The 24,860-nt window shown below is 52.6% G+C and overlaps 2 protein-coding genes across 2 annotated transcripts; one reads left to right on the top strand and one right to left on the bottom strand.

Annotated features, from left to right (window-relative positions):
* The first annotated feature begins 4,596 nt into the window (after positions 1-4,596).
* On the top strand, positions 4,597-6,796 carry Pomgnt2 (protein O-linked mannose N-acetylglucosaminyltransferase 2 (beta 1,4-)). The gene is given in 2 exon segments (XM_051202794.1): positions 4,597-6,328; positions 6,331-6,796. Coding segments are annotated over 2 exon segments (1,866 nt in total). The 5' UTR covers positions 4,597-4,617; the 3' UTR covers positions 6,486-6,796.
* A 3,174-nt stretch (positions 6,797-9,970) lies between these two features.
* Positions 9,971-22,646, bottom strand: Gask1a (golgi associated kinase 1A). Its single transcript, XM_051173679.1, has 4 exons — positions 21,402-22,646; positions 12,357-12,479; positions 10,781-10,884; positions 9,971-10,181 (listed from the first exon to the last, which is right to left on the bottom strand). Exons 1-4 carry the CDS (start codon positions 22,608-22,610, stop codon positions 9,971-9,973), a joined length of 1,647 nt encoding a protein of 548 aa, XP_051029636.1. The 5' UTR covers positions 22,611-22,646.
* Positions 22,647-24,860: the final 2,214 nt, after the last annotated feature.

The raw sequence follows: 24,860 nt of genomic DNA, 5'->3' as shown, positions 1-24,860 counted from the left end.
GGGGATGGGGAATCAGGTTCACTTACTATGACCCTCTCAAAAGCAGGGATGCTGGCTCAGCAGTGTCGGCTGGTGTGGGTCCCTCTATTGGTAGTAACACCACACCAGTGGTTAATCATTTTCAGTGTTGGGCCTGTCCCCACCCATCCAGTGCCTACCATTGGGACGATGAAGGAAGAACACTAAGATCTTTTGTCATGAAAGACTTGAGGACACAGCTTTTCAGAGTCATAGCTCCAGGCCTTAGCAGGCATGTTTTGTCTCCAAGGTAATGCTAGATCCTGACAGGTTGCCAATAGGGACTCGTCCAGAGCCTGGCTTCTTGCTGGAGATAGAGGGTGAAGCTATCTCCCACTCTGCCTCTGGGCGTCATCCTGAGCTGTCTGCTCATCTCTCCTGGAAGGAAGGCCCACTGCACAGACCAGGCTGTACCATGGCAGGAGACAGGAGACGGTGCATGCTTTCCAGCTCCTTGCCTGAGTCCCCACACCAGGAAAAAGGGTGCTGGAAATAACCTGACTCTGGCCATTAGTGCTTCGCCTTCCCTCCATAGTGGGCGTCTTTCCCATATCATTTCTAGGGGTCTGAGTTCTTGAGTAAAGTAACCTGAATCTGAATTCTCCGCACCCACATAAAAGGCCATGTGTGGCGACTTGTAACATCTGTAACCCCGGTGCTGGGAGCTGGGGGTGGGAGCCAGACAAGAAGATCCCTGGAGCTTGCTGGACAGCCAAGCCAGGCTAGCCAAATTGGTGAGCTCTGCAGTCAGTGAAGAGACCCCCCCTCCCCCAAATAAGGTGGGGACGGGGCGATGGCTGGGCAGTTAAAAGCACTTGCCGCTCTTGGGTCTCAAGTTTGATTCCCAGTTCCTGGGTGGCTGCTCACAACCGTCTGTGGCTCCAGCTTCAGGGCACTGGATGCTGGATGTCCTTTCTGGCCTCCAAGGGTACCAGCGCTTACATGATGCACAGATTATACATGCACACAAACACTCAGACGTAAACATCTCAAAAGAATAAGGTGCAGAGCCATCGAGGAAGGCCCTTGCCCACCAGTGGCCTCCACAGGCATGTGCACACATGTACATGCACACCCTCGTGTCTTTACACACTAGTTACACACGTTTGTTTCCAAAAAGTGTACAGTCCTCTCCATCCCACCCCACCCCCGCAGCGGAGCGGGGGAGGGGCCACAGAAGCCACTTCTTCTGAGGGGTAGAATTGTGGTTAGAGTCCATTTAAAGCTCCAAGGCCGTTTCTTCTCAGAACAGTGTTGAGATTGGAGCTGGCCCTTTTGAACTTCTCTGCCCTCAGCCACGCTTGCTTTTAAACTGTCTCCATAACCAAACTTGATGGCGAAAACTGCAGGGAACCTCGGCCTCCTTTTCCTTCTATGAACCTCCTTCCTGCAGTGAAAAGTTGCAGCCCCCAGCCAGCAGTTAGGGAAACCTACACAAGGGAAGTACAGATCTCTTACATGTAAGGTGTGTGTGGGGGGGCGGGTTGCTATGTTAGGATTCTTTTTTCTATTGAAAGAGCCTGGTGTGGTACAGGCAGGGTTTAGTGTAGCTGTCACGGGTGCTACAAACGCTAAAACACTGAGCAGGACCAGGCTATTTCCAAGATGCACACAGTCGGCCTGCACAATCCAGAAACTGACAGGCTTTGCGTGTGTGTGAAACATCCATCACAGACCCTCCGTACTGTCCAGACCCCATCTTACGGGAGGCTCTGGGTGGGTGTCTCCTTCGGTCCTCACAGCATGTTTACCCGCAGACCCTAAAGAATCAGCATACGTGGAGACAAAACATGTTTCCCATGTGACCTCTGCCTCTCACCCAAGGTGCCTTGCCAGACACCATTCATTTTCTGATTAAAGTGCTTCCTGCTTCCATCTGATACCTGATCCTGCCAAAACTTTCCATCTTGCTGGCTTAAGGAGGATGCCACAATGCAGAGGGGGTGGGGTGATGCAGGAGAATGTGAGAAAGGCAGGAGGGATTTTACAGTGACCACTGACTGCCCCAGACCTTGGCTCCTCCACAGTGACAAGGGCTCCATTATGAGATTCCCCAGAAGGAGATTTAAAGCAAGGATGAAGAACAAGCGTTTGTCTGTCCTCCATCCTGGCTCACCTGAGTGAGTGTAGGGAGGGGAAGCGGTAAGAAAGGTTGAGCCAGGATAGCTGCAGCCTTGCCCCATGGGTAGACCCAGAGCCCATATGGAACAAGGCTGCACACAGTCCGGGCAAGGTTGCTAACCAAGCTGACAGGGTTTGGTGCTGGATTCCTGTCATTCAGCCCTGGTTAAGGCTGCCTGACTATAAGTAACAAAATTGGTCAAACCCAGTCAGTTCAGCTCATAGTTTAGACCACACAGTTCAGAAGGTTTGCTTATCAGAGCTTCACATTTCCCCCCTTGAAAGGGTAACACGAGAACCTGGCATGCCCAGTGAAGTCTTTGTAGAACATTCCATGGCTGCCCTGCCCTTTACCAGTGCCCTGGGATGGGTGTTTACATCTAACTAGAAACACTGTCCCCTTTCCTAGGGCCTAGAAACAGCCAAGTCTTGAGTCTCCCTGCTTTCTACGCTTAGGTTGCCGCAGTCCTGCTTCTGTCCAACAGAGGGCACTCATGTCAAGCTGTTGGTCCTCTAACTCGGTATTTGTTGCAGTGCTGGAGATGTCTTAGGGAGACAGTTTCCTATACACAGGTTAGGAGGGTCACGGGGAGATGGATGCAGCATCATTCCACTGGGTCTAAGCATGTCGCTTAGAAAGCTGAGCCCTCCTGTCCCGTGCTTGTCAGAGAGAAGCCAGAAACTACAATTCAGTCTGGCTTCAAAGAGGAAGTAAGTGCTCTCACAGCAGACGTGGAAATGTCACCAGGGTCCCCCGTGTCTTCTGCTGTGCCATCCTTAGCACACTGCCTGTGCCCTCAAGCAGTTTGCTTGTGGTTGGCAGATGGCAGCCAGGGACACCACTTTCCTCCTATCCCCCGGGATAGGAACCGAACTGGCTTCTCTCCAGTCTGACTGCTCCCTCTGCAGCATGGCAGTATCACTGGATTGGCCCACAGCTCCAGAGGTGAGCTCTGTGCACCCTGAGAACCACATGTCTCTGCCTCCTCTGGTTACAGGAGACTCAGCACAGGGGCTCAGGGGATGTGTGAGCACACTGGAGAATCCTTAGGGAGAGGAGACATATGTGTGGATGAGCATCTTGAGCCAACTTAACCTGGAGGTCCAGGCCAGGGCACCTCGGTCTGGTGACTTCTGGCCATGTGCACTGACTGGCCACTGTTCTTTGGAAAGATTTCTGAAATGGCTGTGATGGGAAGGGCCAGCACCTGCCTAGCACTGGCCAACCTTGGCTCTGAATCATGAAGACAGCCATGTACCCAGCGTGCTTTGGAATACACATGATGTATGTATGTGGGTGGCCCTCCATCAAGCGTCCCAGCCCTTTTCCTGCCATGGGGGGGGTGTCACCTATCGGGGAACATAACTGAGTGGTGAAGTGGCTCCTTTTGTACATCAGAAAACAGTTGGGTACCAGGACTAGAATTTCAACCAGTGTTATCATCACTCCTGACCACCAAAGCCTGTGATGGGGCTGCCAGATGCTTGTCTTTTCTAAAAGGTACCTGAATTCCAAAAGGCAGCCACCCAGGCCAAGCGAATGAGCATACCTGGCCTTTTGTGTGCCTCTGTACTGGCACGGTCTAAGGACTACACTGTCCCAAATGTAAGGGGTTCTGTGTAGAGGTAGATGTTGGCCCCAAACCTGGACATTGAAGTTCCGCGGAGCTCTGGTGGTGGTAATGTTCTTCCTTCATAGCACAAGGCTCCCCTGGGCATGTTCAGAGGCTGCTGAAACCACGGGTGCTGCATGGTAAAGCAGGACAGGTTCCAGCTGCTGCTGCTATTGCAAGGGCTGCTACCTGACACATGGGCATTGCAGGGGCTGCTACCCGATACACGGGGCTGCTCATCCACAGCTGAGAAGCCATCTTCATCCTCCCAGCTCTGCATCTGAGTGATGCCGGTGTGGTTGGAAGGGTAATCCTTCTAAACAAATGGCTCCCTGGGCTGTTGAGACGACTCAGTAATGTGCTACCCCCTTACCTGTATAATGCTAGCACTGGACAGGCAGAGACGAGAGGATCCTGGAGGCCACTGGCCAGCCAGTCTAGCTGAATTGGCGAGTACCGGTTTCAGTAAGAGCCCCTGCCTCACAAATACAAGGTGTAGAGCAATCAAGGAAAGACACTTGATGCTGACACATGTGCCCATAAACACACACAAATGAAACTTTAAAAAGCCTAGGACTTGTAACTTGACCCATGACTGCCTTTTAGTAAGAGTCAATTTTTCTTTTCCCCCCATGCCTGGCTGTAGCTGTTACCAGGGAGCTTTGCTGAAGCGGGTGTGGAGGAGCACACGGCGTGGGCAGTGGGCATGTGCTCTATGCCTGGCTGGGTTGACTCCTCTCTCTCTCCCCCTTCACAGGCTTTTTCTCGTCCTCCGCCACACATGGGGATGGATGGGTGAAGCCCACCTGGGCTGGGGCACTGCGCAGCAGCCATCGTCTCACTAAGGCCCTCCGGCGGCGATAGGATGCACCTCTCGGCAGTGTTCAATGCCCTCCTGGTATCTGTCCTTGCTGCAGTCCTGTGGAAGCACGTGCGGCTGCGGGAGCATGCGGCCACCCTGGAGGAGGAACTGGCCCTTGGGCAGCAGTCTCTGGATCCAGTCTCGGGGCTGAGGATCGACTACCCGAAGGCCCTGCAGGTCCTCATGGAGGGCGGCACGCACATGGTGTGCACGGGCCGCACACACACAGACCGCATCTGTCGCTTCAAGTGGCTCTGCTACTCAAACGAGGCGGAAGAATTCATCTTTTTCCACGGCAACTCGTCCGTGATGCTGCCCAATCTGGGCTCCCGGCGCTTCCAGCCGGCCCTCCTGGACCTGTCCACGGTGGAGGACCACAACGCCCAGTACTTCAACTTCGTGGAGCTGCCCGCCGCGGCCCTGCGCTTCATGCCGAAGCCGGTGTTCGTGCCTGACGTGGCCCTCATCGCCAACCGCTTCAACCCCGATAACCTCATGCACGTCTTCCATGATGACCTGCTCCCCCTCTTCTACACGCTGCGGCAGTTCCCCGGCCTGGCTCAAGAGGCCCGGCTCTTCTTCATGGAGGGCTGGGGCGAGGGCACCCACTTTGACCTTTACAAACTCCTTAGCCCCAAGCAGCCGCTGCTGCGCGCGCAACTCAAGACGCTGGGCCGGCTGCTCTGCTTTTCGCACGCGTTCGTGGGCCTGTCCAAGGCCACCACCTGGTACCAGTACGGCTTTGTCCAGCCCCAGGGCCCAAAGGCCAACATCCTCGTCTCTGGCAATGAGATCCGGCAGTTCACCCGCTTCATGGCCGAAAAGCTCAATGTGAGCCAAGCAGGTGCACCCCTGAGCGAGGAATACATTCTGGTCTTCAGTCGCACCCACAACAGACTCATCTTGAACGAGGCGGAGCTGTTGCTAGAGCTGGCGCAAGAGTTCCAGATGAAGACGGTGACGGTGTCCCTGGAGGACCACACCTTTGCAGATGTGGTGCGGCTCGTCAGCAACGCCTCCATGCTGGTCAGCATGCATGGGGCCCAGCTGGTCACCGCCCTCTTCCTGCCCCGTGGGGCCACCGTAGTCGAGCTCTTCCCTTACGCCGTCAATCCTGAGCACTACACCCCCTATAAGACTCTGGCCACTCTGCCTGGCATGGACCTGCAGTACGTAGCCTGGCGGAACATGATCCGGGAGAACACCGTCACACACCCTGAGCGGCCCTGGGACCAAGGGGGCATCACCCACCTGGACCGGGCTGAGCAGGCCCGCATCCTACAGAGCCGGGAAGTGCCCCGGCACCTCTGTTGCCGGAACCCAGAGTGGCTCTTCCGAATCTACCAGGACACGAGGGTGGACATCCCGTCCCTCATGCAAGCCATTCGGCGTGTGGTGAAGGGCCGGCCAGGACCACGGAGGCAGAGGTGGGCAATCAGCCTGTACCCGGGCAAGGTGCGGGAGGCTCGATGCCAGGCGTCCGTGCAGGGTGCCACAGAGGCCCACCTGTCTGTGTCCTGGCAGATCCCGTGGAACCTCAAGTACCTAAAAGTGAAGGAGGTGAAGTACGAGGTATGGCTGCAGGAACAAGGCGAGAACACATACGCGCCTTACATGCTGACCCTGCAGAATCACACCTTCACGGAGAACATCAAGCCTTTTACCACCTACCTGGTGTGGGTCCGCTGCATCTTTAACAAGAGCCTCCTGGGACCTTTTGCAGATGTGCTGGTATGCAGCACGTAGCCCGCGGCCAGGCCTCAGGAGGGTGGCCTTGGCCGCTCAGCTTCCCAAGGTCCGAAGTCCTGCTGACAGCTGTGGTGATGACTTACCTATTTATTGAGCAGGCCTGGGCTGGGCCCAGTGCCTAGCGCCGTCTTACAGTTGTGGGTGTGCTATTTGCAGAATTCTTTGCCCGGAAGAGGTGGTCTCTACCGCCTGTAGCCACTCTGGTCGGAATCCCCACCCAGGAAGAATTCCTTGGTGGTGAGGAGGCACAGGCAGGCCCCAGGGACCTGCTCTTGCTAATTGGTCATGCTGCTTCCTGTCCTTGGTACAGGTCCTGGCTTCTAGAAACAGTGGTCATGTGGTTGGTGGGCTAGGCAGATAGTCTCTGGAAATTTCACCTGTAGCTGAGTGACAGGTGTGTTTGGAGCAGTCATTAAATGATTATGAACATCTTGGGTCAAGTGTCTTAGTGTCTTCTAAGCATATGTGGATTATTTTCATTTCAATCCCATTCACCCTGTTCCCCGCCTTCTGAGCAAGCTCTCTCCACCCCACACCCTTCCTCTTCTCATGCCCTTTCCCGTGCGACTTTTCTAAGGGTTGCCTAGAAGCACACGGGTGAGGGTTTGTTCCCATTGACCTTACCACTGACTACCCTGACTAATCCTCAGGGAAGGATGAGACACCCCACGAGCTCCCCCCCCCCCCGCTTCCAGAGCCGGGTATGTGGACCCCATCTTGTATTGGCCTTCTGTGAGTTCAAGAATAGCACAGCCTCGTCATACCCAGAAGCCAGTGCCCCACACCACCACAGCCACTCTTTTTTACCCTTTTGTAATGCTCCTCAAGCCTTGGAGAGGGTGAAGTAGATGCCTCCTGGGTGAGAATTCGATAGTCACCCACCCTCAGCACTTAGACCAATTATGAGTCTGCAGGCCCTGCTGGCCCCTGCAAAGAAGTCTACCGAAGCTGGCAGCAGCACTGGCCCATAGGTGTGACGTTATTTAGAAGACAATTTCATAGGCGTCACATATCCATGAAACGCAGCAGGCCCGTGACCTCCCCAACCACAGGCTTCTGAACAGGTTGTGACATCAAACCTGAATTCTGTCCTGTGAAATGGTCTTCAAATCCAATCAGCTGGCTGCCCCCTTAACGCACCTGCCACCATTGCATCAGTAGTCATATCTTGCCTGGATGGTTGATATTGTTGCACAGACAGAGTCTGCAGCCCAATGAAACTGTTATTTTCCCCCTCTCCCCCCCACCCCCTGCTGCCCGCAGAAGCCTGCACGACACATTATAAAACTGTGACGGTTAATGGGCAGGGGGAGGTAGCTTCCAATTCCAACTTGATGTCTCTGTCACATGACAGGTGTTTGGCGTCTTCAGTTGTAGGGTTTTATCTAGCACAGGTGGGCAACTAACAGAGTGGCGATTGCCTATATTTGGGGGTGGCCTTAGGAGCTACCTTAAGCTGGCAGCTCATAGGGAGATAGCCTTTGGGCAAGTCTTCTTGAACAACCGTAAGCAACGTTAGCAGCGAGTACCCAGGTATCAAAGGGGACGGCACAGTGGGTTAGATCAGGACTGTGAGGGAGCGTGCTGTGCTCACCCACATGGGCAATGTCTTACACACAGGCTATGAAGAGAGGTGCATCCATGGGACAGCCATACGATCAGTCACCTTTGACCTGCGTAGTACCTGGTCCTGCATTCTCCCTGATGGTTAACAATGGAACCACAGGCATGCTGTCATTAAAGTCAGATATAGACATTGCTGCAGCTGTTACTCAACCTTTCTCCCAACAAACAAACAATGAAGGTCACACAGCGTCCTAAATGAGGAAAAATTGAAACTGAAAATTTGATTTTTTCCCCTTAAAGACTCAGATAAATATTTCACCTAGAGGGCTAGAAAGATTACTCCGCAGTTAAAATCGCCATCTGCTCTCCCCAGGGTCAGAGGACCCAACTTCAGTTTCCCGCACTCACAAGGCAGCTCACGGCCATCTCTAACTCCAGTTCCAGAGGATCCAATGACCTCTCCTGGCTTCTGTGGGGAGCGCATGCATGTGCACAGACATACATGCAGACAAAACATTCAAGCACACACAAAATGACATAAGCATTTTAAGTGGACACTCATGCTACCAGACAGAATAAAGTAACTTTGATTAGAACAGTGCCCCATTGAAGCAGGGAGTTAGGAATCCCTATGAGCAGAGCATAGTACAGCTCACAAGGGGACCTCTGTGTGCCTGGGGATTTGTCTGAGAAGAGTATTACTTTCGGATCGGTGGGAACAAAGTAGGCTCTTGAGTAGAATCGGGAGCAAGGAAACTTCAGTTACACCCCGGACTCAAACCTCTCTCAAATGCAAACTTCATACAAAAAGACACGAAGAAATAAAAAGCACACAGATATTTCAGTGATCTGATGAAGCAACAACCTAAGAAGACAGCAACCCCAGAAGAGTCACAGGCAAAAACAAACAAATTTGACTGCATGGAGGACAGTCAAGCCATAGACGGCAGACTGAGAGGAAACAGACAAGTCTAACAGCAAGGGTTGAGTACATGCGGCTCAGAGTCAAAACTCTAACACACGACCAAGGAGGAACAAACACCCCACATTGAAGTCAGCTCACAAAGCATGCAACAGCTAACATGGGAATGAAGATCTTCTACAATAATAAGGGAAATTTGGTTTTTATAACAGGCTTCTCCATGTTGCCACTGGAAAAATGGTTCAGTGGTTAAGAGCATGTGTTGCTCTTGTAGAAGATTACATAGAGTTCATTTCCCAGCACCCATATCAGGCAGCTTACAACCACCTGTAAGTCCAGTCCCGGGGAATCTGGTTTTCCTCCATAGGCACTGCACACATGTAGCATGCATACACACACACACACACACACACACACACACACACACACACATAAATAAAAATAAAATTAGGGGCTGGAGAGATGCTCAGTAACTAAGAGCACTGACTGCAGGTTCAATTCTCCCAGGTTCAATTCTCAGCTCCCACACAGCCACTCACAATTGTCTGTAACTCAAGTCCTAGGGGTCTGGCCCCTCTTCTGTCCTCTGCAGTCAGCAGGTAACACACATGGTGCACAAATGTATAGGCAGGAAAAACACCCATGCACCTAAAAATAAAAAATTTAATTAAAAAAGTAAATCTTAAAAAGAACAGGCTTCTCCAGTTGGGAATATAGTTCAGCTGGTGGGGAACTTGCCTAGCATGCATGAAGTTCCAAGTTCATACATATACCTACATGCCTCTGCGCACATGCACACACATAGCACTGCATGTACATGTGCAGGGAGCAGTTCATACGCTGTTCTTAAACGTATTTATCGGTGCATGGGACTGAATAGCCACAGCTGAAAATGCAGAGGGAATTTGAGGCCAGAGGCTCTCCACCATCCCCAACAGGTAATCCATCCCCTGGCCCTTAGGCTGCTCCAGCTGCTGGCTTTTCCCATTTGTCAACAGAACAGCTATCGGCTAGCTAGTGTTGTCAAGGAAATGCTATCATTGGGAGGAACACACCAGCTCAGGTTTACATTGTGGCGAGTCCCCTAGCAAGCTGAGCTCTCCCCAGACAGTGTTGGGCTCACAGGTCCTTGTCTCTGAATAGTGTGAGGTTGTGCTTCTGTATGTGTTTCAGCAGGACCTGTCCTCGCCTCTCCAGCATCTCAAGAGCGTGCTTCAGACCTCTGGCTCCACCTTGGCTCTTCCAGAACACCTGGTCCATCTGTAGGGACTTGAGCAGCAGGTTCTGTAGGCATCCTGATGCAAGAACCTTCACGACAGACTCGGGAAACCTGCAGCCGAAGCCCCAGAGCCCATGCAAGAAAGGAAAGGCAAAAGTGAGCTCAGAGAGCCTCCACAAGGTGTGAACCCCAAACATCCCCCCCCATGGGAACCCGGCACAGTCAGCCAGGAAGTGCCAGGTCTGTGCCTGCTAGCTCCTTATCAGTGGATTCTGCAGCCTGCTGTGTCCTGAAAGCAGAAGGCAGAGCTCTCGGATGGACCCCATCCTAAAGTGAAGCCTGGGGGACCAACCCTACCACTCTGGGCTCAGCTGGGCATACTTGGGGCCCCAGAAGGCCCTGAGAAGTCTAAGCTGCCTTCTGGGAGTGCACAAGGAAGGTCAGGTCCCCAGGCTAGCTCTTTCACAATGATCCAGGATGAGCTAGCCTTCACACACTGAAGCAGAGCAGCTGGTAATCTGCAGGGATACCCAGGTCCCCCTCTGGATATAGGGGATAGGCCCAAAGACTATAGCCCTTCTCAGTCTTCCTCAGCCCCTGCAGCCTCAGATCCAGCTTTGGTCTGATGGACTTCAGCCCTCTGAGGAGATGTAGTTGAAGGTTCCACAGTCTACAGCAGGGCTCTCATACCCAACGCCCTGGATCCTCACCCATCTATGCCTTCCAGCAGCCGAAAGTTCAGCTTGTCCTCAGGATGCTGAAGGTTGCCAGCATTGTCTATGAACACCAGGTGAGATGGATCGCTGCTCCGGACCTCAGGAAGAAGATGGACAGGGGCATCCGTTGGTAAATGGTGTAACTGGTACCACTCGGTCAGTTTCAAGGGCACCCTCCGCTGTTTGTGCCACAATCCCCTCACTTGCTCACAGGGTCCCACAACTGACGGCTCACTCTACCCCAGTCCCGTGTACCATTGCTGCAAATCCTCCCAGCAGCCTTGGGAGTCACGAAACACAAGCTCATACAGCTAAGGAGCAACTAGGGCTAACTCAAACCTGGATGCATAGTAGTGAGTCACAGCTGCGCCTTCTAAATTGCGAGGCGAGGGCGCTGTTCCTGGTATAGTGGGTACCAGGGTCAGGAGCATGGGTGGGAACTGAACTTGCAGGTGAAAAAGGAAAAAGCATACTCTTCAGGGTCAAAAAGATTCATGTCATATCACACATAGACCCCCCCTCTCGTACACATGCGCGCACGCACGTGCGCACACACACGCGCACATGCACACACACGCGCATGCACGCGCGCACACGCGCACACACTGTCTCTCTTGCCATCTATGCCTAAGTATCACCAGGAACATACAGTGATATCTGTTATCTCTGTAGGTCACTGGCCACACCCTTAATTTCATCACCCTGAAGAATCTTTAGCATCTCTTAAATCCTTTCCACATGGAAACAAGAAAAAAAAATGGAATTCTCTGGTACTTTAAAAATATGTCATGGGCTGGGGAGATGGCTCAATAGGCAAAAGGCTTACCACACCTTTATGAGAACCTGAAAACTCAGAACTTCACTGGGGGTGGGGGGCAGAGCCAGGTGAGGTTCCGTGTGCCTGCAATCCCAGAGCGCACAGGAGGGTCCCTGGGGCTAAAGGTCAGTCTAGCCGAATTGGCAAGCTCTAAGTTCAGTGAGAGACCCTACTCAAAACTGATGAGGAATGATGGAGGAGGACACCAGGTGTCAACCTCTGGACTCCACATTCATGCACTCCAGGGGCTGCACACGCTTCTGAAATCTGGTGTTTGGCAGTGACAGGCCGTCTCCTCTGGCCTACACTCCCAAGCACACACTCTGCTTCCTCCAGAATTCCATGTTACTTTCCATAGCCATTCCTAGCAATCTAGGCTTCAGAACCCAAGCATTCCCTCTGTCTCTTCACTCAGAGCCCAGGTATCAAACCCCACCCCTAAAAGACTTCAAAGTTCCCTGAAGCGTCTTGAGGAGCCGTGAAAAGGGGTTCACATGCAAACCGATTCCACCTAAGCTGCACGCTCAACATCCATTTTGTCTGACTTATACATTTGACTTCCTAGAAGTCTTATTTAAGCCAAGGTTTGCTGGCAAAGAGAAGGAGCCTGGGGAACCCCGTGTGTAGCCGTTGGGAGCATCCTCCAGCAGGAGAGAGGCATCACCCGGCACTCATTGGGAGCATCCTCCAGCAGGAGAGAGGCATCACCCAGCACTCATGTGGCAAGGTAGTGTGCGTGCAGGAGAAACATACCAGGATGTGTACCAGCCGCAGCTCATCTGGGTTCCGACACTTCTCTCGGAGCCCCTCTTCCACACAGGGGTCTGAGGGCTCAGGCTCAAAGCCACAGCAGTAGCGATCCAGGCGATCGTGGACCTGTGGAAAAGGCTGGCATGGTACCTGGCTTCTCCGGACCCAATATAAGGCCACTGGGCCCCTCACCAGCCCAAGGCTGCTCAGAGACAGTCCTCAGGAGCCGTGTGTGCTGGTCAGCTCCACACCGACCTCCAGCTAGAAGGGGGAGTCTACCCTAATCCTTTCCCTGAGCTCCTGAAGGTGAGCTCCTCCGGGTTGCGGGACCCCGCTATCCACTCCTGCTTCCTCTGCTTGTCACCATTACTCATCTCTTCTCATTGGCACGTTAGGAAGGGTGGCCAAGCCTGGACCATTAAGGCTGCCAGAGTCAGTCTTCTGTCCTGAAACCCCAGGACCTACCACTGACCTTAGACTGTCAGACTGAGGCAATGGCAGCAGGTCGGTGTGCGTCACTCACGGCCAGCGTCACTCACGGCCAGCGGTCACTGACATCCATGCCTCATTCCCTCCTCACGCAGACTCTATCATCCTGAGTTCAGACACATTCCAAGCCATAAAGGAGAACGCACACAGCTGGGATTAGAAGTCGGAGTTGTTGAAGCATAGGTTGGCCCCCATTTGTGGACAAGGCGGGCTACATATGGAACTGGGCAGAAGATGGCGGTGCCCACAAAGCCTGAACCGGGTCTCTAGCCTGGCTGACTGAGCAGCAACAACAGATGATGGCGGTGGACGTGTGGCCGCCACCATCTGTGCTGGTTGCTGTTTCCACACTCACAGGGTGATGGTCCTGGAGTCTCTGGAACCTTCTCCTCTTCCTTCAGCCTTAATTAACAAGACTAGGACCAAAACAACCAATCCTCGATGAGCAATGGTGGGCATTCCTTGGCCTTTGTGAGTGGCTTGCCCTTGCCATTCCTTCAAGGAAGCAGGGAGAATCCCAGAGAGGGTGTGAGCTACTGGGGCACGCACACTGCTCATAGCACGCAGACTTTCTGCATGGAGCCCCTGCCCTGCTGAACTGTGTCTGCTGGCCTCACCAGCTGAGGTCCCCTAGACTGTCACTCTATTACAGACTCCCCTGACCACATGCTCTCCCTGCCCCATCCCCCAGGCTCCCTGGAGCTTCATCTTTGTTCTCTGAAGTTCTTTCCTTCCTTCTGAACTCAAACTGAGCCTTTGTCATTTCTCAGAGATGTGCTCCCCAAGCCTCCGACTCCCAGCGCTGTGCTCCCAGAGCCTCCGACTCCCAGCGCTGTGCTCCCTGAGCTTTCTCCCTTCCAGGTCCAAAGTGTGTAGTTGCTATGGTTTTAGCAGATGCTCTCGATGCCCGACCCATGAACCCAGGCTCACAGGAAAATGTCCCCATCATCCCATTCCCGAGTTCAGAGGGGCCTTCAGCCCCTGAGCAGGCTTTGCCTACCCATGTGACAGACTGAAGTAATATAAAAGTTAATGTTCCTCCCATCCAGAGGCAACCTCCAGAGCTGGTATGCAAACACTTCATCCTAGAAGGGAGTAGATTTCTGCAGCTCCATTGAGTCTGGGAGGCATTTTCTTGACTGATGAGTGACATGGGAGGGCCCAGCCCACTGTGGGTGGAGTCGCCCCTACACGGGTGGTCCTGGGTGTTATAACAAACCAGGGTGAATGAGCCGTGCGGAGCATGCTGGCGAGCAGCACCCATCCATGGCCTTTGCTTCAGTCTCTGCCCTAACTTCTCCTCAGTGATGGACTCGAAGCTGTAGGGTCAAATAAACCCTTCCCTTCCCAAGCCACTCTTGGTCAGTGTGCTCATCTCGGCAATAGAAAGCAAGTTAGGACAGTCTGTAAGCCAGAACCCCTGCCTGCTTGCATTGCCTTTGGCTGGAGGGCCAAATGCTGAAGCAGCCCTGGTGAGGCTGGGACATGGACATGGTAACTGCTCTGCCCTGGACATACAGCCAGAGCCAGCTCAGGACCGCTGTTGCTGCCAGCACATCCCCCCCCCCCCACACACACACACACACCGCCACCAACACCACATCTCCAGGAGTGACCATGCTCCTGTCAAGCCCCACCCACCACATCTTCAGCAGCCAGCTCCTGTCCCCGCCTACATCTCCAGGAGCCAGCATAGGACCCCTGCTCCTGCCCCCACCCCCCATCTCCAGGCTGCTCTATCCAGATTTCCTGTCCTGCAGCATTTATTTGCCAGAGCAGGATCCAAGGAGCGTCAGCCAGCAAAGCAGGGGCAGCACTGGCCTCCTGCTATCTACGCCCACCTGGGCTCTTGGCAGGAGGAGTATGCTCACCCAGGTGCCAGGCTGATTATTTTGCCACGCTGTTGGTTTTGTTTTCCCACCAGCTGAAAGCGAGCAGGCTCAGGCTGCAGCCCACATTCCTTCAGGGCTTTGCCCTTCCTCCACTCTGGAAAATGAGGAGTTGCCCAGAGAAATGACGGACGGTTCCATGCGGTCCCGGTGCACTGAGCCTGCCCTGCAGGGCTGCAAACTGTAACTCAGTCTGGGGCCTTGCACAGCTCGGGACTGTGGAGGTGCCACCCTGACAGCTTTACCCAGCACAGTGCACTGGGTCCCTTCGGGCAGAGAGGGGGACACCCATTCCAGCTGTGAAGAGGACGCGGAGCCCTGGGAGGTGACTCCGGTGCTGAAGGCCACATAGCTAAAGCTGCTGGCCCATGGCTTTGAAGCCAGGAAATCTGACCCTGACCATGAAGACAGATGGCGTGGCAGGCGTATCTCCTCTGGCACCCAAGAGCTGTGAATTCTTAGACAGGAAAATAAACAGTCTAAATAAAATAAGTAATTAAAAGAAACCGCCTGACCCAGAGCTCAGAATGCACTCAACACAATTTAAAACTTAGTGAGGTCTTCTGAACGCAACAATAAATGACTCACGAGGAACACACAGGGTCCCCAAGGAGGCCTGTGGTCACTGGGACCTGCCCTCCATACCCACCCCCTCCTGGCTCTGTCTCCTCCCAAACAGAGTATGTGGCTGAGACAAGACACTGCAACTGATCAAGGAAGGCCACAGGCCCTTCTGCTAGGGATAGAAGGCCAGGGAGGGGCCTGCACAGGGTGTGGGTGACCCTAGTCCTCTGACTAGGCTCACCAGATTCCTGGACCAAGACAGGCAGATTCCAGAAAAGATGTGTGGTATTCTTGTGGGCCACACCCTTTATCTGGGACCCTCCTCACTTCCTTTTCCACCCGGAAGCCCAGGTACCCAGAACCTTTGCTGGGTAGGGGGTCATTCTTTCCTCCACAGAAACACTATCTTTCCCAGAGAGCCAATTCCTCATGTCTCAGCGACACACACATACACACACACACACACACACACACACACACACACACACACACTTGCACGCACATGCGGATACATATGCACACATATGCAAACAAAATTAAAGTAAGCCAACAAATAAACTAGGCGTGATGGCACGTGCTTCTAGATACAGCACTGGGGAAGTAGAAAAATGGATTCCTGTTTCAGCTGCCTAACAGGCTAACCTAAGTGGCTAGCTCCAGGCCAATTAAAGTCAATGGGCACCTGAGAGATGCAACAGTTCATGACCTCTGGCCACACACACACACACACACACACACACACACACACACACAGGAGAGGGTGAAGAATAAAATAGAGTTAGTGGGGGAGGGATGACAAGATGACCATGTAGAAATCACAGCCACTCTCAGTCAATGAAAAGCCTCCCTGGACATATACTGGAAGGGAAGATCCTGTCTTTGATGGTCCCAAGGAGATGAAAGGAAGAAAGACCCTGTCTTAGGGTCACTGAGGCTGTAATCAGACACCATGAACAAAGGCAACCTGTGTGGCTTACACTTCCAGCTAATACTCGGTCACTGAGGGAAGTCAGGACAGGAACCTGGAGGCAGGAGCTGATGCAGAGGCCATGGAGGGGAGCTGCTTCCTGGCTTGTTCCTCATGGCTTGCTCAGCCCATTTTCTTATAGAACCCAGCCCAGGGATGGAACCATCCACTGTGGTCTGGGCCCACCTCCAACAACCACTAATCAAGAAAATACTCTACAACTGGATCTTATGGGGTGTTTTGCTTGCTCCAGCTGGATTAGGAAGTGACTGAGACAAAGCTGGAGAGGTTGTAGTCAGAGGACCATTCTGGGTCCTGAAGGCCTTGCTTTGTCTGACAAGGACCAAATGGGTCTGTGACAGAAGACAAACACCCTCTGACCTTTCCCACCTGCGTGGCTCAGAGCCCTTCCTCTAGGCTGCAGCTTCCATATGGCTTTGCTGTGGAGGGCTTCTCATCCATGCAGTCAGAATAGTCCCCAGGAACATCCCCCAGCTGCGGCCTGACAGGGATCTGATTACAAGCACCCGAGTCTCCCCACTCCCCACAGACTAGCCCTGAGCCAGTCATCTCTAACCACTCTGTGAGCTTCACTGTGGAGTTGAGTACCACGTGCCCTTGGGTGGCCGCCTTCACTCCTGTGCTGGTTCTATCCCATTGGCATTGGGCTCTGCTGCTGAGAGCTGAGAAAAAAGTATCTCTCTGGTCTCCGTGAGGAGACAGGGTTGGACAGGCCGTAACAGAGACAAGAGACATGGTAGGAGCCATTGTGATGGCCCCAAGAAGAGACAGAGCCGGGCAGCTTGGGCCTAGCTTTGGGGGCACGAGCCTCCTTCAAATGCCAACACTAACAACTTCCAGGTGTGACATGGTCACTGCCAGCTGGAAAAGGGTAGCTATGATTAGCCACAGGCGCGCTCACGAGGTGGGTCTCTAATCCCCTGTGGAGGAACTATAAGCAGTTAACAGTTGTTGGGGGTGGAGGGTTCTCAGTAGCACAACTGTCCATGACCTGGTAAACCCTCACCCATTTTTCCTATAAGCAACCCCAAGAAACTCAGGTTGGGGGAGTTCAGTGGAAACGTTTCTTCTCTCTCTCCCAAATAGACATGGACTCCCTAGGAAACGTGGAAGAAAAACCCTTGCACAGAGAAACATGTTGGTATCAGACCCCAGCCCTTTCTCCCTGGCCTCTGAGTGTTGCTAAGGTGAGTGTGCTGATAGCAGACCGACCCCAGAGAGCTGCATAAAGAGTTTGTGGACAGCTGTGGGTCAGCACCTCAGATGCCCGTGCAGAAACACATTCTGCAGCCTCGCTGAGGTTTCTAGGAAGGTGCTGTCAGCCAGATGGCTGTTCTTTCTTGACTGCTATCCAGCAAACTAGGGAAAGGTGGCATGATCCCAGCCCAGTGGTGTCTGACCACACAGCTAACCTGTGTGTGCCTTTGGCTACAGAGATTTCTGTCCACCGCAGAATTTGGCAGCTGAGGAAGGGTCCCATGCTTCAGCCTTGGAGAGGAACAGAGAGGTCCTCTGTGTAGAGCAGAAGACTATCGTGAGCACATTGCTTTGCAAACGGCTGCTCCCTAGGTCTCGGGGCTCCCGGGCCTCCCTGCAAATGTCCCCTTCTGCCCCCATTACTGGCCAACTCAATAGTGACTCTGTGAGAAGGGAGTGTGCTTTGGGCCAGGCCAGCCAGGCTGCCTCCCAGTTCCCTGCCTGTGACCTTAGACAAGGGACTTAATCTCTGGGCCTCAATGGCTCCATTTTATTTTCCACTAATGATTACTAGTGTGTGTGTGTGTGTGTACCTGTGCACATGCGTGCACACTTCTACATATCTGTTTGTGTGCATATAGGAGCCAGAGGTCAGATGTATTCCTTGTGCACCTTTCCCCAACCCATCACTCTCCAATCAGACCCAGGGGTGCTCCTGTCTCCTCCTACCCAGCTCTGGGAGCCATCACCTCCACACTTGGCTTTTTACATGGGAGCCAGGAATCACACTCAGGTCTTCATGCCGGCACAGCAGGCACTTTACCCACTGAGCTGTCTTCCATCCAGCTCACTTTAGAACATGAGTAAATGTGGCATCTCACCAGTAAGGTTGCCATGGGGATGGTCTGGATCTGTTCCTGGATAGCCTTGGGTATGGAGCCCATTGCTTACCAAGTGTATACCCCTCTCTGGGTGCCTGTGTTAATTATATCCATAAATGTTCTAGCACGCCTCGAGCTGTGTGGAACGTGTGCATGGCGTCTTGGTTTCCTTTCCCATTGCTATGATAAAATACCCTGACAAGAAAACAACTCAAAGGGTTTTTTCTGACTCATGATTCAGAGGTGTAGTCCGTCATAACATGGGAGTCACATTTTTATCATGGAAGGGATTTCCTGGGTAGAGGATTCTAGGGTGTGTAAAATAGAGAAAGCATATACCACTCTCTGCTTCTTGGTTGTGGGTGTGAATGACCAGCTGTTTCAAGCCCCCTTTGTTCACAGCCAGCATCACATATACAAGCCGGGAGCAATTGCGCTCCAACGGGCCAATTGAGCAGCTGATGCTCTCAGCCTCCAGCTGGACCTTACCCCTGTTATTCAACTCTACCTTGGATCCCACCTTACCCCCTCCACTCAACAACTTTAGGCTTTCTCTTGCCAGACAGAGAAGGACCTTAGTTGGCCACAATGAATGCTCAGTGTCCAGATGGAGGGGCACCTTCCATTACAGCTTCTCCTTCCATTCTTTCTGCCTCTGTCTCTCTCTCTCTCCCTGTGTGTCTGTCTCTCTCTGTCTCTGTGTGCGTGTCCATCTCTGTGTGTGTGTGTTCTGTCTCTCTGTGTGTGTTCCATCTCTCTGTGTCCATCTGTCTCTCTCTGTCTCTCTGTCTCTCTGTCTCTCTGTCTCTCTGTCTCTCTGTCTCTCTGTCTCTCTGTCTCTCTGTCTCTCTCTCTGTCTCTCTCTGTCTCTCTCTCTGTCTCTCTCTCTGTCTCTCTCTGTCTCTCTCTCTGTCTCTCTCTGTCTCTCTCTGTCTCTCTCTCTGTCTCTCTCTCTGTCTCTCTCTGTCTCTCTCTCTGTCTCTCTCTCTGTCTCCCTCTCTGTCTCTCTCTCTGTCTCTCTCTGTCTCTCTCTGTCTCTCTCTGTCTCTCTCTCTGTCTCTCTCTGTCTCTCTCTCTGTCTCTGTCTCTCTCTGTCTCTCTCTGTCTGTGTATCTCTCTGACTCGGTCTCTCTGTGTCAGTCTCTGTTGGACTCTGTCTGTCTCTGTCTATCTCTCTCATCTCTCTCTCTTGATCCCTTATTTTAAATGATGCAACACTCTTGACTCCATGTTGGCTCAAAGATATAAAATTATAAACAGTGTTGAGACTGGACCTGGGTTTGACCCCCAGCATCCACATGGCAGCTCACAATCATCTGGACTACAGTTCCAGGGAATACAATGCCCTCCCCTCTGGCTTTGATGGTCAGCAGGCATGCATGTGATAAACATACATTCACACAGACAAAACACTCAGACATTAAAATAAATACATCAAAAAATGTAAACAGTTGCAAACTGGTATTTTAACAATAGGATTGGGAGGAGGGGTCCTGATTCTGTAACTTGGGATTAAAACAGAATTTCCCGTAATTTCTGACATGGCCCTAAACATACTTCTGCCTTTTCTGTAGAGAATGTGTGTGTGTACATTCTCATGTGTCATGAAGGTGTGCATGCATATGTGAACGTATGCATGTGTGAACGCATGCATATGTGGAGGCATGTATATGTGAACATATGCATGTGTGAACGCATGTATGTGTGAATGCACACATAGGTGAATGCACACGTGTGCAAGCGCACACGTGTATGAATGCATACATATGTGAACGCATGCATGTCTGAACACGTGCACATGTGAGCACATGCACATGTGGAGGCATGTATATGTGAACATATGCATGTGTGAACACATGCATGTGTGAATGCACACGTGTGTGAATGCATGTGTGTGTGAACGCATGCATGTGTGGAGGCCAGGTTTTGTCTTTGGATGTCTTCCTTAGTTACTTTTTGAGGCAGGGACTTGCACTGATCCTGGAGCTCACAGTTCCACCTGGCTGCCTAGCCCCACCTCTCCCCCTTCCCCCAGTCTGAGACTGCAGGTATGTACTGCTTGGCTGGGCTTCTAGTGTCTGTGTTGGGGACCTCGGGTCCTCATACTGACATGGCAAGCTCGCTCTTCTCAGCCCCCACCTACTTATGCGAAGCAGCATACCCAGCACTGTGACAATAAAATCAAAGTGTCAACCAAGTGAAGTGTTGGAGAGGCCCCTCCATCCTGCAGGGCCAGTCGACCCTTCATTTAAAATACATAAGCATATACCGCTCATTAATATACAAATTTGCTCTCACCTTTAATAAATGGCAAGATTTTATGTATACCTGAGAAATGTTTTAAAATAAAATTTTCATCATCATTATTTGTAAATATTTCATTTATATACCTATTTTTACATTTCTATATAAAGATTTCTTGGGAAAGCCAGGTGGTGGTGGCGTATGACTGCCTTTAATCCTGGTACTCAGGAGTCAAAGACAGGCAGATCTCTTGTGAATTTGAGGCCAACCTGGTCTACAGAGTGAGTTCCAGGACAGGCTCTGAAGCTACACAGAGAAACCCTGTCTCAAAAAACAAAATCAAAATTCTTGGGTAAAACAGAGTTACAAATGGGAATTTATTTTATTTTATTTTTTGTAGTGGTCAGGCTTTTTTTTATGTTGTTCTGTCTTGTTTTTTAATGTGTATGGGCGTGTTGCCTACATATATGTCTGGGTACCATGGGCATGTCTAATGCCTGACAAGGCCAGAAGAGAGCATCAGATCCCTGGGACTGGAGTCATAGATGGCTGTGAGCCACCATGTGGGTCCTGGGAATCGACCCTTGTACCTCTACCAGAGCAGTTCTTAACCACTGAGCCATCTATCCAGTCCCTGGATGGAAAGATGTTTAAGAAGTGCTACGCCAGGATACCACAGGATAAGCAGGCAGAGAAGTTACAACAAGAACAGTTGCTTGACAATAAAGCCAGGCCAGGCAAAGCTGTCCTTCACCCGAGGCTTCCTACCTCCACACCACCGCCCAATCACACCTACCTGCAGCAGGAAGTCAAAGAGGGCCAAACGAGCCCACTCGGCACGGTGGATGCCGGGGCATGGGAGCTGGCCCAGCGAGCTGCAGCCTCGAGCCAGCAGGGCCTGGTACTGCAACCAGCCCAGGACCAGAGAGTTCTGGTCCTCACTGGGGTCTCCTAAATGCTGCACATCGGGTGCCCACCAGATGACGGGCCTCAGACTGCCATCCGTGTAGCGGTAGGGCAGAAGGGGACTGTGGAAGCTCCGCGCTGCCGCTGGCAGGCTCCGTTGCAGACCCAGGACACGGTCCACGTGGAAGGACAGGACTTCAAGCAGGTCCCTGGGCCTCTTGATCAGGCCGCAGAGACCCTGGGAGCAGAGCTGGCGGAGTCTGGGAGGAGGCATGCTGAGGTCACCCCCAGCAGATAGCCCCACCTGCAGCACCTGCCCATGGGCAGGGACCCTGGCCTTGCCCACCACCTCCCCATGGGCCAGTAGCCCCAGAGTCCGTACGTCATGTTCCGTGAACCATGGTGGGACCTGCCCCCCAGTCACAGCACTGGCAGATAACCCAGGGGGCTCAGTGTGACACCATGGGGACCTTTGCAGCTCTCCAACAGAGCCATGCCACCAATGGGTTCTAGAACCTGCAGAGTCACCCCTAGCCTTCCCACCAGTCAAGACTCTGTCCTTGGCTCCTGGCAGGGAATCCCCACCTTCTGCTGGTTGGGACCTAAAATTCACTGCAGCAGAACCTCTCCATGCCTGGGGAGTTGCCAGGCTGCTCCCCGTGAGTGGGCTAACCAGGGTGTCTGTCTTACTCTGTGTCTCTTGGACAGGGCCATCATGCCCAGATGGGTCCTGGGCTGTGCCTCCTGCATCTCTGACCTCATCCTCCACAGAAAGCATGGGATGCTGGGCACTGAGTGTCACAGCAGCGTCTCTCCTGACCCTCAGTGCGTGTCTGCGTCTGTCCACGGGCCTTCTGTGGCTTTGTTTCTCAGTGCAGACCAAGATGGAATTTCTGGGCAAAGGCTGGCCTTTCCAGAAGCTCAGGTTTCTTGCCTGCTGCTTCTGGCTAGAGTTCAAAGCCTGCCAAATGCTGGAGTCAGGCATGCCCATTTTCCCCTGGGGACCCATGGGCCCAAGTCCTGGAGTGGAAGCTGGATGCTCTGGAGGAAGGTGAGTGACAGCCACCACGGACAGAATCATCAAGAGGCAGAACGCCATCCCTGGCCGCTTCTTACCACGAAGTCTTCTCCAGAGCCAGGACCCCTGAGAACAGGGTTCAAAAGAAAAAGATAGCATGAGAGCTAGGAATAGCATGAGAGCTAGAAAGCATCAACTTCAAACCACGGAACGATGACAGCAGTGAGCAGCACATAAGGGACAGAAAACACCAGCAGGACACCTCGCTGCCCCTTAAGGAGGGACCCAATAGCCCAGCCAGCTGTATCCCAACTTCAGAGATGGCTGGCTCCTGAGCCAGCCTTCACTAACCCTTACACACACACCTGGACCTCCCTGGGTAAGCTACCATACATAGGACAGTGCTCGGCCGCCCTGCCTCATAACAGACTGTCTCCACCCACCATCTAGTCCTGACCCCATTCTCTTCAACCCTGTGGTTTTTATTACCATTTCAAACACAAATACAAGAGACTCCTGAGAGGGCAGGCACCCGTGGGAGCGTTGTTTGGATTCTCCTTCTTCTAAAATGAAACAAAACAAAACAAAAACCCCAAAGATGTGTTTTCAAATTGAATGCATTTCAAATTGAATTCATAATCTGTGTTCTCAAAGGGCCGGATACCCTAAGGAACAATAAACCCCTTCTACGGATGGGTTGAGAGGGCGGGCTGTTTGGGTTCAGGAAACCTGGGGGGGAGTTGGCAGTTGTACAGACAGAGGCTCAGATGGCCGTGAGCATATGTCCCTGCAGGGCCACACACATGAAACTCTGGGAAAATAAAAGCGTTTGTGAAAAGGCAAAGAGAAAGTCGGGTGGAGCCTGGGCTGACCTTCCCTGCATGCCAAGACCACCTTCCCGCCAATTTCCAATACCCCAGCACGTGCACTGTCTCCCTGAGAGGACTGTGGCGCAAGCAATGAGAGATAGCCAGTCCTCTGCCCGGCTCAGCGGGCGCTCTCCTCTCAAATCCCACCCTCTACCAGACACCAGGACACCTTTCAGTTCCTGCAGGGATGATGCCATGAGCCAACAGCTACTTCCTCCCAGAGCTGCAGAAGACAGGGAAAGCCAGAAAAGCTGCAGCCCGGGCACCCTGGGTCCAGGCCTGAGCTTCCGAAGCTATGAATAATGTGTGAGCCAATGGGATTATTGCTCCCTCTCCCTCTGAGCGCCCAGGTGAGGACTAAATCAAACAATGTAATACTGCACCCTTCCCATGAGTCCTGGGGTCACCGCTGCACATGTCCCATGAGTCCTGGGGTTTGATAGGTACCTGTGTTTGAAAACTTGGTCCCCAGAAGTCGGCACTGCTTCAGAGAGTTGTGGGGCCTTTAGGAAGTCTGGATAGAGGAAGGGGCCACTGGGGTGGGCGGGCCTTGCATTGTGACCCAACTGCTTTATGCTCTAGCCTCCACACTTCCTCTGCCCTCCTTAAACCGTGAGTCAAATAAGCCCTTCCTCCTTCAAGTTGTTTCTTCCAAGGGGAAAGGTAACACATGCCCCCACTTTCCAGACAACTCCTGTCTTTCTGGGGTCTTAAAAAACCAGCCCCTCAGGTTTGGGCACATTGTAAGATCAAGACACTCAAGGCAGAGGCATAAAAGGAAGTTTTTTAAATTCTGAAACCTCAAGTGTGGGCTGGGGGGAGACCACCTGGCAGGGTCCAACAGAGGCTCTGTGCATGCATGAGAGGTGGTGGGCGAGAGTTTGGACCATAGCATGTGGGAGAGAGCCTGGAAGGGAGGGGCCAGGGGGATGAATAGAGGGACCAAATCAGAGAAACGGTCCCTGGAGGAGGAAGGGGGTGCCTTAGCAGCCGGGTCTTGTTTTAATTCTTATTATGTTTCATTTGCTTTGTGTTTATGTTAGTGTGTAAGCCCTATGCATGTACACGCGTGAGTCCTGTGATAGTGTGTATGTGTGAGCTCAGAGACAGTGGGTCTGTGAAAATCCTATGCCTATGAGACTTCGTGTGCAGTGACAGTGTCCTGTGGCACTGTGTGTGTTTGGTAAACGTCAGCTCTGGGTCTGATTTGGGGGGTCATTTCTGAAGCTGTGCCTTAATTCTCAACCTTTGTTTGTTTCTGACTTCCTTATCCTTTACCACCGACTACTGACTCAGACCGGGGCTGGCAGAGGGTCTGGAATGTGGAGAGCCTGTATCCCTTTCCTCGGGTTTAGTTAAATAACTACCATGACAAAACTCTGGCTGGGTCGAGAAGGAACACATGAGCTGACTCTGAGATCGTCAGATTAAAGCCACATGTCACCACCATCTCTCGTCACTG

This window comes from Phodopus roborovskii, unplaced genomic scaffold (assembly GCF_943737965.1).
Source record: "Phodopus roborovskii unplaced genomic scaffold, PHOROB, whole genome shotgun sequence".
In the NCBI taxonomy this organism is placed as follows: Eukaryota; Metazoa; Chordata; class Mammalia; order Rodentia; family Cricetidae; genus Phodopus; species Phodopus roborovskii.
The sequence above is the reverse complement of the archived record's forward strand: the minus strand, read 5'-3'. Positions and strand labels throughout refer to the sequence as shown.